Genomic DNA, 17,631 nt, shown 5'->3' on the forward strand with positions numbered 1-17,631 from the left:
GGGCGCACCCTCCGAGATCGGGTGAGGAGCTCAGTTACCCGGGAGGAGCTCGGAGTAGAGTCGCTGCTCCTTCACGTCGAAAGGAGCCAGCTGAGGTGGCTCGGGCATCTGTTTCGGATGCCTCCTGGTCGCCTCCCGCGGGAGGTGTTCCAGGCATGTCCTAGTGGGACAAGGCCTCGTGGAAGGCCCAGGACACGGTGGTGGGACTATGTCTCCGAGCTGGCCTGGTGTCGCCTCGGGGTCAGAACAGCTGGAGGAGGTGTGTGTGGATCGGGAAGTTTGGGCATCTCTGCTGAGACTGCTGCCCCCGCGACCCGGCCCCGGATAAAGAGGAAGAAAATGGATGGATGAATAAAATTGAAATACAAGCATTTATTTTATGACAGATTTTTTCGTCATTGAAAAATACCTCATGAAGGCAGAAACAAACATTTATGAGGCTCACTCCTCCTAAGATTTGACTGTAAACTTTACTGGGAGTGCGTCTCCAGCTCGTCTCCATGGAGATGTGACGAAAGGCAGTAGAATATGGGATTTAAACAGGGTAGTTTCTCATCCAAATCCATTCTTTTATTACACACTGCAATAACAACATTTTCTGTGTCATTAGGAGCATGTTTGGTTTTGCCACATCAGTAAATGTTGCGCAGTGTACCTTTAAATTAAGAGTTGTTCTGATCTTATTTTTTTTTAAAGAGGGGGTATTCTGCTTTTTTCAATCACATAGCACCAGTCTATATCACACTACAATGATGACCAAACCTTCTGTTGGTCTGTAAATGCAGTAAATTAGAATAACTGCCTTGTATAAAATGTCTCTCTCAAAATGGCTGTAGTGAATGTCTTGAAATAGGCCTCTGTCTCTTTAAGAACCTCTGACTCTTTCCGACACGCCCCCCCCACACGCTGTCTGTGGCATCAGTAGGGAGGGGGTTCTGCTGAGGGGCAGTGGTTGGTTACTCGGCTGGTGACGAAAGCTCGGAGGCGTCTCCAGGAGGTGGGGGCGTTCCTAGGAGGACTCAGGCAAACCTATCCCTAAAATGGCCGCCATCAGAGATTTTACAGATTACTCAAAAATACGTGAATGTGCCAAGGCAACACTTCAGGCATGTTTTTAATTTAAAATGTTAAAATTAAGTATTTTCCTCACCCTACATGTTCCAGCCATGGCCTAATGTGTACTGCCTCTAAAATCCTGCACTGTCACTCAGAAAGGTGTTACCTCGGGACTGAGGTGCCGTCATGCACGAGCTTAATATAGAAGGTGCAGTTACACGTATGGCCCGAGGTGGCAGTAGTGAGTATAAAATGGCCAACTTGCATCCAGCCCCTTTAAAATAAGAAAAAAATATTATTTGTCTGACGCTGAAAAAGATTCAAAAAGTCTTTCTTTCTTGTTACAAGAAAAAATAGCATGTTTTTTAGCAAATATATCTGAACAAGAAATGGCTAGATTTTATTTCCTAAAATAAGGAAAAGGGGAAAAAATAAGAACGTATTTCTTAAAGTAAGACATTTTTTACTTGCTTAGAATCCACTTTTTGCAGTGTACAGCTTTCAAACCTGAGCCTGTCAAACTGTGATTCACATTTCACCACAGACTCTTTTAGGTAAATGATAAGCAAAGTGTGCTGGGATTGATGACGCCAACATTTAAATTTGTACTGGCTTTTCCTTAAGCTTTCTGAGTGCACTCTGTGAAACCTTCCCCTATACTGAAAACACAGCACTGCACGTCCATCTGCACATATTTTCCCCTCTTCATAAATCATCACATTAACACTCTGAGAACATGTGTGTTTGTCCACAGATGTTGGAGTCAAAGGCTATGAAAGCTGTGACCTGTGTCATCCTGGTGTTTGTGTTGTCCTTGTTCATTTTTTACACCTGTCCAGTGACGACTTTCCCCGGCCCTTGGGTCAGTCACAGACACAATCACAAAGGTGGTTCAGTCACGAAAAGGACGCCCTGGTAAGTTCATTATCTCTGACCTTTTACACCATTTGCTTCTACTTTATGTGACTTAGAAGAATCAGCCAGGACGGAGCTCATGCTTCTCATGGCAACGTCCTGCAGTGTTTGTGTTTGATAAAGCTGTCATGGAAATACTTTGTGTTGGCAAAGAGACAAATGGAAATATGACCCTCATAAGCTTTTAGATAATGGGTTTAAAACGGGTCTGACAGGTTTAAGGAGGTGTTTGAAGGCAGATCATGTCGACTGTAGTCCAGTTGAAAATCTCTCCAATTGATACACTGCAAAAAGTATTTAACTAGATCAGTATAAACATCTCAATTTGAGCATCCACATTTTAGTTGTTTTGAGTTGTTTTTTAGTTAAGAAGTTCTTGGGCATTTGTCCTAGATTATTTCACTTGTTCTGAGATATTTTCTTTGCCAATGGGGTAAGAAAATTGGTCTTATCTCATTGGCAATTTTACTTTCTTATTTCAAGCGAGATTTACCCTAGAACTGGTCTGAAATGTCCTCAAACAAGCAAAATAAACTTGGTCCGATCAGGAAAAGTGTCTAAATGAGTGAAAACCGACAAAAACAGGATACATTTCCTCAATTCAAGTCATTTAAGCCAATGCTTAATATTTACTTTTTGTAGTGTAACTCCTTCAGTCAAGTACGTTTAGTTTTTCTAGCTGAGTTGTTCCTCCTCTCTTCCAGGATGGCCCCCGTGTCCCGGGGCCCCTGTGAATGCCAGCCTGGCTCTACGATGCTCAAAGACAAGTTTCCTTTGGACCAACGTGACAAAGTGTCTCAGCAGAGGAAGGAAGAGTTTGAGAAGCACAAAGAAAGGTACGGCTGTGTGGACAGTGACACGGCATCTCCAGCAGGCGGCCTGCGGGCGGAGAGGCTCCAGTGAGCCCTCGACTTGTAGAGCACAGATTCCAGAGCATGTAAAAAAAAACTAAGTCTGTTGGCCACTCCTGTGTGGAGTTACAGAAAAAAGAATGCTCACTCCAGCCACTAGGGGGCAGCTTAAATAAAAAATAATAAAAGAAGAGAGAGAGAGAGAGAGAGAGAGAGAGAGAGAGAGAGAGAGAGAGAGAGAAAGGAAATTCCTCAGTAACAAGAGATCAGGATATAAACAACACATGATAGCCACGTGGTAAAAGGACAGCCTGCCCCAGGACAGCTCTGCAGCTTACCACCACTGAGTGTGATGGAGAGATTTCCTAAGGGACCTCTGGCCGGGGTTGGAAGTCTTTTATGTGCTTCCCCAAATCTTTCAAACGTATCCAACTCATCACAATCATGTGTGAACACAATCAATGATCAAAGATTGAAAAGTGACGATGATCTGTTTCCCACAGGACAAAGACTGAACTGTCCAAAGTGCTGCTCGCTCTGCCCAACTCTCCTCTGCAGTATCCCATTCAAGGAGTGACCGTCGTGCCCCTGAGGAGGAGCCTCATCCCAGGTACGTCACCGCGTTAGTGGGTAACGTGTCATCCACATGTAGACCTAAAAGAAGGAAAATACGTTCTTTTTTTTCTTACATTGATAAATGAGTTTGTCTTGGCACAGGTTTGGCTCTGCAGGCAGAAGCACTGAGCAGCTACAAGGTGAGTGTGTGAGTGGACTGAACAGAGGAGTCCTGATGAGACAGAATGGGTCTGTCCTGTCATCGTGATATAAGATAAATCTGAACCTAAAGTCAGCCTAGTCTTGAATAAGCTTGTGATTTCAATCTAAAACACAAACCCTTTTGAAACTCCTACATGTTTATGATTAACTGTGTAGGTGACCCTGAAAGTGAGCAAAGGCGTCCTCGGCTCAGACGACTCTGACAGAGCAGTGACTGTGACGGGTAAGCTCCTGGTTTGGACTCAATCTTTATCAAAGACACAAGGACAACATCACTAAACACATAGCACTAAAGCTCTCATCTTTATTCTACAAAGCTTTTCTCAAATTGCTCAAAAAACCTTTATTAACGGCTAAAAACATTTGTCTCTGATGGAGAACTCCTGTATGACTGAGAGCTTATACGAACACTGTGTTTTTAACCCTCGTGTGGCCCTTAACCTGTTAAAGCACTGAAATATTATTTTTAGTCTCAGATCTTGGCGTTTGGTCACATTCGGCCCCGCCCACTCTGAGTCTCTGTGATCTGATTGGCTGCAGAGTCACCGTGAGTCACAGTAACATGATGCTAAATACTGAGCTCTTTATTGTCAGCATAAAGCAGGGGTAGGCAACGTCAGGCCCGAGGGCCAAATCCGGCCCTTCAGCACAGAACTTCTGGCCCTCAAGATGATTTTGAGAAACATTATCACACAAATCAGAGAGTACTTTTAACATTATTAGAGTTAAATGGGAGGAAAAAAAGGTAGAAATACTGTCCATACACCCAATTAGGTTAAATATTATTTACAACACTGGCATTTGAAGGAAGTGCACTGGAAAAAGAATAATCGTTTTAAGGAAGAAATTAAGAGATTAAATCTAAGGTTTGAGTAGATTTGGTCTGGTCTTAGATGAGATAAAACCTCTAGTAGTATTTATTCTCTTAATAAAGATAATTTTGTGTCATTTTAAGTGAAAAACACTTGATTTGACGTGGGTTTTATTGTTGTTCCGTTGGCACTATAGCATTTGTACCAACTCAAATTCAACATAGAAGAACTTTTATTCAAGCAATTTTAAGATAAAAGATTGAAATTCAAGCATTTCTGCATAAAAAATAATATAGATACATAGAAATAATAAGAATTCAGAAATAATCAGAGTTTAATTAGAATTCTCACTTCATTCTTAATTTATTTACAACAGTTCTCAGCAGAAGTCTGACGTTCTGTCTAAAGCAGAAGCTCCATGACTTCCTTCCTCATTTCTAAGTCTGTCACCGAAGAGCAATGAGGCCTGAGCCTTTTTAGCACCAGTCTATACCACACTACAATGATGACCAAACCTTCTGTTGGTCTGTAAATGCAGCAAATTAGAATAACTGCTGTGTATAAAATTGCTCTCTCAAAATGTCTTGAAATAGGCCTCTGTCTCTTTAAGAACCTCTGAGCCTTTCCGACACGCCCCCTCCACACGCTGTCTGTGGCATCAGTGGGGAGGGGCTTCTGCTGAGGAGCAGTGGTCGGTTACTCGGCTGGTGACGAAAGCTCGGGGGCGTCTCCAGGAGGTGGGGGCGTTCCTAGGAGGACTCAGGCAAACCTATCCCTAAAATGGCCGCCATCAGAGTTTTTACAGATTACTCAGAAATACGTGAATGTGCCAAGGCAACGCTTCAGGCATGTTTTTAATGAGGGAATGACATAATAACATGATGTAAAGCTCGAAAAAGTCGATTTTGCATAATACCCCCCCTTTAAAACAAAGAGCTCACTGTTTTTAGTGTCATGTTACTGTCACTCATGGGGTTTGACCTAAAGTCTAAGTCTGAAGAAAGTCAATTCACATTTACACTGAGAAGGTTGGAAGGGCGCCCCCTTGTGTCACCTTGCATCCAAATGCCCAGAACATAACAGCGAAGGCCCCATGAGGGTGAACGGTGTTTCAGCCGCCGCTCCTTCATCTTGTCATTTCAAACACAGGTAAAGGCGAGGCCGAGCTCACACTGACGTCCGGCAGCCTGGACCGTCTCAACGCTGTCCTGGCAACAATATCCTACACGAGCACCATCTACCACGTCCACACGGCAGATCTCGGTACGTCCAAACCCCCTCCCCTCTGAGATGAGCACAAAGGAACGTGTTTTATTAATGTCTGTGTTTTAGTCTCTTTCAGCTTTGAGAATCATCAGGCCATGTTTCCCATTGTGATCAGACAGCCTCAGCTGCCCGTCCTGTTCAACATGGGAACCGGTGAGTTCAGTCTGTGACCACATCCTCTCTGCAACGGGGCCAAGTCAGTGAACTCTGGTTTCTGCACCGCCCTCACGTCTGATTAACCACAGTGATCGCTTAACCTTATTATTTCAGTCACTGCAGCTGTACAAAGCAGGAAATGTCCTAACTTAGGTGGGCGACGTCTACGAAATGATCCAATAATGTTTAAAGAGTGAGCAGAGATGCACTCCAGTATGTCTGATGTTACTGCACAGAAAAACAAAACATTACAGGGATATTTCAGGATTTTTGACTTCATTGGCCTCATTTCCTAGTTTTCCAGAGTGTTGCTGATTTCTGGAGATATTTTATTTTGTAATTCATGCAGTTCTTATGTTTGAAGTGTTACATGGTGCTAGGCTAGCGCATTCATATCAGCTAGCCTGCATTTAAAGTTTTTACATACTGAGATATGGGTGACGCTTTATAATAAGGGTACATGAATTCATGCATGAATTCATCCTAATTCAGCATGAATTCATGACTTAATTCATTATGAATTCATGGGAGGTCACGGTGATTCATGATGAAATGCTCATGAATTCACACCGTTAATTCAGGCAATGAACTCATTAATGATAATGATTAATTCATCATGATCTTAATGATTTTTTTGGTTTGCGAAGAAACCAACCACACCAAGGACCAAACTTTGTATAAACTTACAACTAAAAATGATCTAAAATGAAGCGTTGCAGCTTTGATAACTTAAAAGATACAGCACCTGTTTTAGGAGAACAATTACACACAGGAGAGCTTAAATCAACATTCAAGACTTTATTTATTCATTTATGATTACACAATTCAAAAATGTAACAGTGCTTTAGTAAATATTATGGCAGTATGTTTGCAGAAGCTCTCAGTCACCCAGGAAGTATTCATTTAGTGAAGCTCTAAATCATTGACAGGCCTGAGTTGGTTGATTTGAAGATGTTTTGCTTCTATTCAAACAAAGTTTAAACAAAGTTTGGTCCTTGGTGTGGTTGGTTTCTTCGCAAAAAAAAATCATTAAGATCATGATGAATTAATCATTATCATTAATGAGTTCATTGCCTGAATTAACGATGTGAATTCATGAGTATTTCATGATGAATCATCATGACCTCCCATGAATTCATAATGAATTAAGTCATGAATTCATGCATGAATTCGGTAAAGCGTTACCGAGATATGTTCTTACCTGAGCTTTGACGAGTTCTTTAGGACCTGTCTGGTCTTCACCCGTGTCTTCAATCACGTAAACACAGCACAGACGGCGTTAGCATTTAGCCTCTCCCCCTCTCCACTATAGCTCCAAAACAGGTCAAGATAGAAATCAAACAATGTGGATTTTCTAAGCGGATAAAAGGGGGAACTATATTGTAAGGCGTAATAATAAGGAGTAGGAGGAGTAGGAGTAGTTTGGCATCCACGCTGTAATATCTTCACTTTACGGTGCGGATGCCGAACTACTCCTGGTATTATTCCTGGTATAAATGTCTGTGTGGATAGAATAATTTTAACCATTTTGCATTTAAAAGAACTTATATTTGAGCAGCTTCAGCTTCCTGGTTGTATAAGCTTCGCAGCGGCGGAGTGATCTGCTAGAAAATAGTCCATCAAAATGCGATCATTCATGTGATGCAAGGTCAGACATCGACACAGACATTTATATGGTTCGTCTGGCAGCAGAGGAACTAGAGAAGTAGTTGTAGTAGTGGCTGAAGTAACAATGAATGTGAGAACAACTATTCTTCTGCATTTTCAACAGCTTCCCAGTGGTGGGTCCGTGTGTTTTGATGTTTTGTACTAAGCAGTTTGTTTTGTGATTTCCTCTTTGTCTCTTAGACATTAACTCTCAAGTCACCATCACCGTTAAGACCTTTCTGCGCTACAACAACCTCAAAGTCTTACTGAGCAGCATCCGCAGCTTTTACCCAAACATGACTGTGATCATTGCAGACGACAGCTTTGAACCAGAGAAGATAACTGGGGACAACATTCAGCAGTATTTCATGCCACCAGCTCAGGTAACCCTCGCATTCACTCACTCAGCAAAGACTTAGACTCTGTAAAGCTTTGTTTGCAATGTAAAAAAAATAAATAAATAAAAAAAAAAAAATAATAATAATAATAATAATAATAATAATAATAATAATAATAATAATAATAATAATACAAATAATAAAAATTATAAAAATAGTAATAAAAATAATAAGAAAAATTATAATAAAAATGATAATACAAATAATACAAATAATAATACAAAAATAATACAAAAATAATACAAATAATAATTCAAATAATGATAAAAATGATAATAAAAATAATAATTAAAATAATAATTAAAAAAATAATTAAAAATAATAAATACAAAAATGATAAAAAATAAAAATAATAATAAAAAATAATAGTAAAAAAAATAATAATAAAAATAATTAAAAAAAATAATAAAAATAATAAAAATAATAATAATAATAATAATGCATTGGTTTCATATAGAGCTTTTCTGGACACTTCATTCACTCCATACTCGGTCGTGGAAAGCCACAATTGTAGCCACAGCTGCCCTGGGATAGACTGACAGAAGCGAGGCTACTAGACTGTGCCATCAGCCCCTCCGACCACCACCAGCCACTCACTCACATGTCTGGAATTCTGAGATTATTGATGAGACATGTAAACAGCATAATCTGATATCGATCTAATCTGATTTCTTCCTGTTCTTTCACACATGTGCCTAAACTAACAGGAAAATACGGCAAAAAGGCCAAAATCAGGACAAAAAGACAAAGATTAAAAATATAAGAAAAATACGAAAGTATGTTTATTTTAAAGCAGTACTAAGTAACGTGTTTACCTTGATAAATCCTCTCCGTAGTCCCTGTGGGGGTAATACAAGTGTTTATGGGATGATTGGAGGGTCTTTCATCTCCCCCTGGTGTCTCTGGCCAGAAAAACACACTTGCAACTTGACTGCCACCGGACCAGAGCCACCAATACACACTAATGGAATCACAAAGAAGAAGCTAACAGGCTAACGGGCAACGCTAACAGCGGGCTAGCGTCACTTTAAACAGTATTTACAGCCAAGTTTGAGTGAAATAAATGATCTCCATTGTGTATTTGAATGTACAATATCCCTCTGTCCCTTTGTCTTTCCTGTCAGCGTAGTATTTACTCTCCAAGACAATTAAAAAGCTAAAAAACTTGCTACGACACCTGCTACTTAGAACTGCTTTAAAAATTGAAAGAAAAATAATCACAAAAGTTATCCATGAAATAAATCTCACATTAGTTTGTAGAGTAAATGTGCTGCTGACAGTCGAGTGGGTTAGGCTGCGGCACATATGCAGAACATTATGACCTCCTTAGCGTGAGTTTGAATCCCCGCCCTGATCATTTAATGAATTGTCTCCCCATTCTCCTCAGCCTTACTTTTTTAATAGAAGTTAACCTCTTAACTCCCGCCTGAACCGAGAGCATTTTCCCTAGTTCAGCTTTACCCAAATCCTGTAGGCCAGTGTAACGCCTCATTTGAAAGCTAAGATCTACAAAACTCATCTAAATGTATCTTTTTCCTCACATCATCAGATTTTTTTCCGTTTTTTTGGGGGGGGGGAGGGGGGGGTATTCAACTCATTTTTGTACTTTTTTTGTCATTTTTCGTCACATTTTTTTGTAATTTTTTTGTCATTTTTTGTAATTTTTTTAATCATTTTTTGTCACATTTTTTGTCATTTTTTTTTGTCGTATTTTTGTCCTTTTTTATCATGTTTTGTCTTTTTTGTCATTTTTTGTCAATTGTCTTTTTTTTGTCTTTTTTGTAATTTTTTGGCACATTTTTGTCACATTTTTGGTAATTTTCTTTGTCAATTTTTAGTCTTTTTCTGTCATTTTCTCATCAAATTTTTGTCTTTTTTTGCTTTTTTGTCATTTTTTATCACATTTTTTTCACATTTTTTTTCACATTTTTTGTCTTTTTTTTGTAATTTTTTGTCAATTGTCTTTTTTTTTGTCTTTTTTGTAATTTTTTGTCACATTTTTGTCCCATTTTTCGTAATTTTTTAGCCAATTTTTATTCTTTTTTTTTTGCTTTTTTGTCAATTTGTTTTTTATCTTTTTCTGTCATTTTTTTGTCATTTTTTGTCACATTTTTTTGTCTTTTTTTTTGTCATATTTTTGTCCTTTTTTATCATGTTTTGTCTTTTTTGTCATTTTTTGTCAATTGTCTTTTTTTTGTCTTTTTTGTAATTTTTTGGCACATTTTTGTCACATTTTTGGTAATTTTCTTTGTCAATTTTTAGTCTTTTTCTGTCATTTTCTCGTCAAATTTTTGTCTTTTTTTGCTTTTTTGTCATTTTTTATCAAATTTTTTTCACATTTTTTTTCACATTTTTTGTATTTTTTTTTGTCATTTTTTGTCAATTGTCTTTTTTTTGTCTTTTTGTAATTTTTTGTCACATTTTTGTCACATTTTTCGTAATTTTTTTGCCAATTTTTATTCTTTTTTTTTTGCTTTTTTGTCAATTTGTTTTTTATCTTTTTCTGTCATTTTTTTGTCACATTTTTTGTCATTTTTTCATCACTTTTTTATCAAAGTTTTCTCACTTTTTTGTCACATCTTTATCATTGTTTCCGTCTCAGTTCTGTCGCTATTTTCACACCTTTTTTCCAAAAGCTTTTGCATTGGGGTAAAGCCAAACTGGAGAAAACGTGCTCTGTTCAGGTGGGAGTTAAGGGGTTAAAGCACAGTTTGTTATTATGGTTCTTTAATTACTTCAGAAAACCGGATTTGAACCCTACACCTCTGAGGTGCTTAACCCTGTGCTGAATCCAGAAGAAGCTGCTGCCACGTGGACAATAGTTGGAAGTACAATCGTTCTTCCACCTCCTCCAGAGCCGTGGAGACAATTCAGTCGCTCTAAAAAAATCTACATCTGCTCTGGCTCATGTGGACTCTCAGATTTTCGGAATGTAAACACATCAGATCTGATTATCTGTTTTCTCAGACCATGTAAACGCAGAAAACCCTTGACACATTTCCCTTTTCTCCTCTGTTTCATCAGGGATGGTTTGCCGGCAGAAACTTGGCAATTTCTCAAGTCACAACCAAGTATTTTCTGTGGGCGGACGACGACTTTCTGTTCACTGAAGACACAAAGATCGAGAAGTTCGTGGAAGTCATGGAGGCCCATCCTGAGCTTGATGTGGTCGGTGCTTTGAACTAATGTGGTCTTAAATGGAGAAACGAGTATTGAAACTGTGGATGTTTCCTTTGTTCAGGTTGGGGGCTCAGTGCAGGGAAACCAGTTTGACTTTTCCCTGGAGTATGACGAGGGCGACGAGACTGAAGGCGGCTGTCTGTACAGAAAGTCTCGGGGAAGGTTCACCGCCCTTCCTGGTCACCCACAGTGCTTCCTGGCCAGTGGAGTGGTCAATTTCTTCCTGGCCCGGACCGACTCGGTCCTGAAATCCAGATTCGACCCCCTTCTACAGAGAGTAGCACATTCAGGTGAGCAAAAAGTATTCTTCTAGGCATATAAAAGATACTTAAAGGGGCAACTAAATGCTGTGACAAAGTGGGTTTGTCCCATTGTGTGTGTTTGTTATTTTTTGTTTTTTGTTTCGTTTGCAATATACACCAGCCAACAATAACCCTCCGATTCATGTATATGTTAATAATTATATCATTTACCTGTACCACCTGGTGAGAAAGGAAGAGGCGTGGTCTGTGTCGGCCATTTTGTATCTGTGTGTCAGAAGTTCTGTTTGCGTGAGCAATAAATGTCTGGTGAGAACTCTAACTTTGTTAAGTCTGCCTGCCCATTTCAACCCCTCGTGGCCAGCTTCCTCACAAATGCAAGTTCGCCATTGTATGCTCACTACTGCCACCTCAGGTCATACGTGTAACTGCAGCTTCTATATTAAAGGGATATTTCAGGATTTTTGACATAGGGCCTCATTTCCTAGTTATCCAGAGTGTTGCTGATTTCTGGAGATTTTTTTTTTTTGTAATTCATGCAGTTCTTATATTTGAGTTTAGTGGCGCTAGGCTAGTGCATGTTATGATATGGTATCAGCTAGCCTGCATTAAAAACAGTGTGACCCGCTCCACAGAGCACCTGAGGCAAATCACTTATAACACCAGACTAACCATATAAATGTCTGTGTCCATAGAGTAATTTTTGGGATATAACTGACCTTGTATCACCTTGTGCTAGCTGATACCATAGACATGCACTAGCCTTGCATTAGCCTAGCACCACGAAACTCTTCAAATATAAGAACTGCATGAATTACAAAAAAAATATGTCCAGAAATCAGCAACACTCTGGATAACTAGGAAATGAGGCCCTATGTCAAAAATCCTGAAATATCCCTTTAAGCTCGTGCATGACGGCACTTCTGACCCGAATTAACACGTTTTTGAGTGACAGTGCAGGATTTTAGAGGATTTTTGAGCTCATTCTACACATTAGGACATTGTTGGAACATGTAGGGGGAGGAAAACACATAATTTTGCCATTTTCAAACTGCGTATAGTCTCTTTAAAATATGTCCTTCCCCAATGTCCTATATAAAATCACCCTTTATCTGTTCATAGAGTGGTTTATGGACGGACTGGGTTCCATGATGGTGGCGTCCTGCGGTGAAGTGTCCATCCAGCACCAACAAAAGACTAACACCAACCTGTACAACAAGTATCGGACGCCGTCGGGCAACTCCGACGAAACGTTCAAATACCAGCTGCACTTCTTCAAGAACAACCTGAAGTGCATAAAGTTTGGATGAAGAGTCAGATGTGGCGTTTCCACCGAACTGCACGTATCGCGGCGCCACCGAGCAGCGACTCTGGGGAAGAAACCTCTGCGCTGTTGCTGCTCAGCACGAAGATGTGAAAGAAGAAGTTTCCTGATTCTTTGCTTGTGCTTTGGTGACAATGGAACAGTTTTACTACCTTTCTCTGACACTTGAAGCAATGATTTATTTATTGTTAAGTACCTTTATAGCCATCATGTCATGATAAAATTCCCTTTTAAAGCAATACTAAGTAACTTGTTTATCTTAAGAAATCTGTTCCGTCGTCCCTCTGGGGGTAATACAAGTGTTAAAGGGATGTTTCAGGATTTTTGACATAGAGCCTCATTTCCTAGTTATCCAGAGGTATTTTTTTTTGTAATCCATGCAGTTCTTGTATTTGAAGAGTTTGTGGCGCTAGGCTAATGCAAGGCTAGTGCATTTCTATGGTATCAGCTAGCCTGCATTAAAAACAGTGTGACCCGCTCCACAGTGCACCTGAGGCAAATCACTTATAACACCAGACTAACCATATAAATGTCTGTGTGGATAGAGTAATTTTAACCATTTTGCTTTTAAAATACCTTTTATTTGAGCAGCATCAGCTTCGTGGTTGTATAAGCTACACAGTGGTGGAGTGATCTGCTAGAAAATAGTCCCTCAAAATGCGATCGTTCAGTGTTAATTTCGTCAACCAAAATATTTAGTCTTAATTTTAGTCAAAGTGATATTTTTGACGACTAAAATTGGACTAAAACTAAATTAAAAGTTGTTAATGAGACTAAAACTATGACTAAAATGTCCAGATATTCTAGTCGACTAAAATAAGACTAAATAGAAATGACTGAATGAGACTAAAATCATCCAAACTTCTATTGACCCGCTCCCCAGAGCACCTGAGGCAAAGCACTTATAACACCAGACTAACCATATAAATGTCTGTGTCCATAGAGTCATTTTTGGAATATAACCTTACATCACATGAATGATCGCATTTTGAGGGACTATTTTCTAGCAGATCACTCCGCCGCTGCGTAGCTTATACAACCATGAAGCTGATGCTGCTCAAATATAAGTTACTTTAAATGCAAAATGGTTGAAATTATTCTATCGACACAGACATTTATATGGCTAGCCTTGCACTAGCCTAGCGCCACGTAACTCTTCAAATATAAGAACTGCATGAACTACAAAAAAAAGCACTCTGGATAACTAGGAAATGGAAAACTTGGTGAGGTTTAACCTTGGCTGCACTCGCCTGTGTGTTTATCAGGCGGTCATAAAAGTCATTTACATTAAGCCGCTCCTACTCCAGGTCAAGAAATCCGTCTCCAACCCTCCAGATCACGCCCTCATTTGTTTACATTTGTTTATTCAAATGCACAGGCCTATCCCGCAGATAGACACTGTCTTCTCATGCTATCACAATTGCACAGTAAATGATTTGTGCAATACACCCTACGGATGCATCATCAGTGATGTGTCCCGGGTTCATTGGGTGTTTTAGTTCGGCACAAAGTCCGTAGTCTCTAAAGTTAGTGAAACTTGTTGTTGCATCAAGGCCTGATTTTAACCCCTTTTGAAATCCCCTAAAACTCATCCATTAAAAAAGATATGCAGCTCAAATTGTATTCACAGAATATTTAGTATATCAACATCAACTGTGCCAAGTTTGAAGCAAATCCAAAAAGGTGAAGTTGAACTGTTGTCCTAAAAGCTGTAACTTCACCATGGAATGGTCTCACAGGCCTATATGGACAAATGCATGAGGATCCACAGCTCTGAGAGGGAACATGAACACATCCTCTGTTATAGCTGCTGATCCATTTGAGGTACTGAGCTCATCTTGGGCTTAATGTGAAGCTAGTGAGTTGGGGCAGTTTTCTATTTACATTTGAAAAGGTAAAAATAAACAAAAAAGACAATAATGGACTCATTTGTGAAGCGCTTTTCTTATCTATATGACATTTATCTTTCATTTTTGCAGATATATAGTTGAATATACGGAAAAAGAAAAAGCTAAAGCCCAACACTGTCATATTCCTTTGTTCCTCATCATGTCAGCTTTCTTTGTTCTAAATTCATTCATCTGTGACTCTGTTTGAGACCACAGCACATACTTTGGATAGAATCACAAAGTTTCGTCTGAAGCCTGTCCCGTTAAAGTGGTTTTTGGGGTCCCACAGCCGAACGGGGCCGAGTTGTAATCGGGGGTCCCCACTGGTAATGACCCAGGATGTACTCTATTGAAAGATACTAGTTTGGAAAAGGTAGCAAAAATGTGCCTGAGGAGGGGGTCTGGCTCCCGGTCTATTTCGGGTCCTGCAACATCAGACACCCTGGCCCGGGCGACCCAGCCGGGGTTGATCGAGCCCCGCCTTGCGTCCCAGCAGCAGTTGTCCACGGATTCCCCCTCTTTATCCACAGCCATCTTGAAGCTCTTTCTGCGGCTTCTGTTGCAGCTCTGATGTTTTTTTTGTTCAATGACCCACTCCAGACACGTGCACAGATAGAGCCCAGATGTTGCTCAAGCACCTGCCTACGAATCTGTTTTATAGATGTTTTTATTCATGTTTTTGTATACTGCTGTTTTTATTCGATTGTAATTGACACAATTCAGGTTAAACATTTTGCAAATGCACACTGACTTTGTGTCCTTGGGCAAGACACTTCACCCTACTTGCCTCCTGTGCCTGCGTACACCGGTGTATGAATGAGACAGTGAATGAGTGACGCTGTATAAGTTGAGTCCATTTACTGTGACGTCCTCTCGCCTGCCGGCCCCGTCCAGTGTTGTTTCAGCACCTTGGACAGTTCCCAGCAGACTTTTGTATGGAGTTAGATTTAAGTCCACACGAGCAAGAAATGGACATACGAGCAATATAATTTAATTGTTTGATTCTAACGTATGTGGATAGTTAGCAAGTAGGCTAGTCCGGGAGACTTTTCAGAGTCCGTTAGCCTGTTCAGTGTATTATTTCTATAGCCGTTAGCATGAGCCACCAAACGATCCAGATGTTTTTAGCTGTTAACCCATCGACCGCATTTAGCTTTAGAAATCATTAATGAACGTACAGACTTTTGGAGATTTTACAGCTAAATGCAAACACATGCAAAACATATGCTGATGATAAAGAAACCACAGAAATTGGTGCATTTTTCATCATGGGCCTAGTTGTCAACAAGGTGTTTAACCTTTTAACTCCCGTCTGAACTGAGAGGATCTTTTTCCTCACATCAGCAGATTTTTTTTTCCATCTTTTTTTGGTGAGTATTCAACTAATTTTTGTAACTTTTTTGTCATTTTTTTCGTCCATTTTTTATCACATTTTTGTTATTTTTTTGTAATTTATTTTGTCACATTTTTGTAATTTTATTTGTCATTTTTGTGTCCATTTTTATTTTTATTTTTTCGGAATTTTTTTATCACATTTTTGTCACATTTTTGTCCTTTTTTCCGTCAATTTCTTGTCAATTTCTTGTGGCATTTTTGTGATATTTTTACCACTTTTTCATCAATGTTTTCTCACTTTTTTGTCACATTTCCATCATTGTTTTTGTCTCAGTTTTGTTGCTCTTTTCACAGCTTTTTTCCAGAAGCTTTTGGACTGGGGTAAAGCCAAACTGGAGAAAATGTGCTCGGTTCAGGTGGGAGTTAAGGGGTTAAACTTCATTCAGTAATTTTTGTATTGTATTTTCACACATTTTTTTTTTCTCACAATAAATGGCTTCACAACATCTCTGACCATGAGTGAGTTTTCATTCATATTCTTTGAGAAATGCCCCCCCAAAAAATCCACAAGTGTGTGTAAATTTATTGGCACAACTGTACAGGTGAAACTCGGAAATTTAGAATATTGTTAAAAAGTGCATTCATTTCTGTTATTCAACTTAGACTGTGTAACTGTGATGGGCTCATTACATGTATATCCTTTATTTGTTATAATTCTGATTATTTTTATGGCTCAGCTTGTAAAAACCCCAATTTAAAAATCTCATCAAACTAGAGTATTTTGAAAATGGACTGTAAGCCAAAATCAAAGGCTTGACATATGTCACTTTGCATGTAATGAGTATTTATCATATATTAGTTTCACAGTTTGAGTTTTGAGCTCAGTTACCCGGGAGGAGCTCGGAGTAGAGTCGCTGATCCTTCACACTGAAAGGAGCAGCTGAGGTGGCTCGGGCATCTGTTTCGGATAATAATAATACATTTTATTTGTATTGCACTTTACACATGAAAAACACATCTCAAAGTGCTACAATTGCCACAAAAAAAGAACAGAACATATCAGTAGTAAAAACATGAAGCATATTAGCAGTAAAAACACAAAATAAACATACCAAGAGAAAGCCGCACAAAATAAGTGGGACTTCAGTTTATTTTTAAAAACATCAATAGACTGTGGTGCCCTCAGATGGTTGGGTAGGGCATTCCACAGTCGAGGCGCAGCTGCCTGGAAGGCCCTATCTCCCATAGTGCGGATACCTCCTGGTCGCCTCCCGCGGGAGGTGTTCCAGGCATGTCCTAGTGGGACAAGGCCTCATGGAAGACCCGGGACACGCTGGTGGGACTATGTCTATGTCTATGTCTATGTCTATGTCTGGCCTGGTGTGGCCTCGGGGTCAGAACAGCTGGAGGAGGTGTGTGTGGATCGGGAAGTTTGGGCATCTCTGCTGAGACGGCTGCCCCAGCGACACGGCCATGGAAACAGAGGAAGAAAATAAATGGATGGATGGATTTTGAGTTAAAGGACTAGGCCACCATTTTTACATACTGAGATATGTTCTTACCTGAGCTTAGACGAGTTCATGTGTACCTGTCTGGTCTTCACGCGTGTCCTCAGTCACGTAAACACAGCACAACCATATTTAAATCAGGAAAACGTGAAAGAGCTTGGTAGCTTCTATCTTCACCTGGTTTGGAGCTATAGAGGAGGAGAGGCTAAATGCTAACGCCGTCTGTGCTGTGTTTATGTGACTGAGGGCACGCGTGA

At 39.7% G+C, this 17,631-nt stretch overlaps 1 protein-coding gene and 1 long non-coding RNA gene across 2 annotated transcripts in view; one reads left to right on the plus strand and one right to left on the minus strand.

Annotated features, from left to right (window-relative positions):
- Positions 1–2,712: 2,712 nt before the first annotated feature.
- On the plus strand, positions 2,713–12,628 carry LOC306978596 (beta-1,4 N-acetylgalactosaminyltransferase 2-like; the record flags this gene model as incomplete). The annotated part of the gene is made up of 10 exons (XM_079577236.1): positions 2,713–2,807; positions 3,326–3,432; positions 3,540–3,577; positions 3,756–3,822; positions 5,561–5,674; positions 5,744–5,830; positions 7,682–7,863; positions 10,903–11,046; positions 11,120–11,348; positions 12,441–12,628. The coding sequence occupies exons 1-10, from the start codon at positions 2,725–2,727 to the stop codon at positions 12,626–12,628; spliced, it is 1,239 nt and encodes a 412-aa protein (XP_079433362.1). The 5' UTR covers positions 2,713–2,724.
- A 419-nt stretch (positions 12,629–13,047) lies between these two features.
- The window catches only part of LOC306978672, a 247,139-nt gene continuing 242,555 nt past the window's right edge, over positions 13,048–17,631 (minus strand). Inside the window, exon 3 of the long non-coding RNA XR_013793909.1 lies at positions 13,048–13,132. This is a non-coding gene — a long non-coding RNA (uncharacterized lncRNA). The remainder of the gene's footprint in view (positions 13,133–17,631) is intronic.

This window comes from Gobius niger (assembly GCF_951799975.1).
Source record: "Gobius niger genome assembly, chromosome: 19".
NCBI classification, from domain to species: Eukaryota; Metazoa; Chordata; class Actinopteri; order Gobiiformes; family Gobiidae; genus Gobius; species Gobius niger.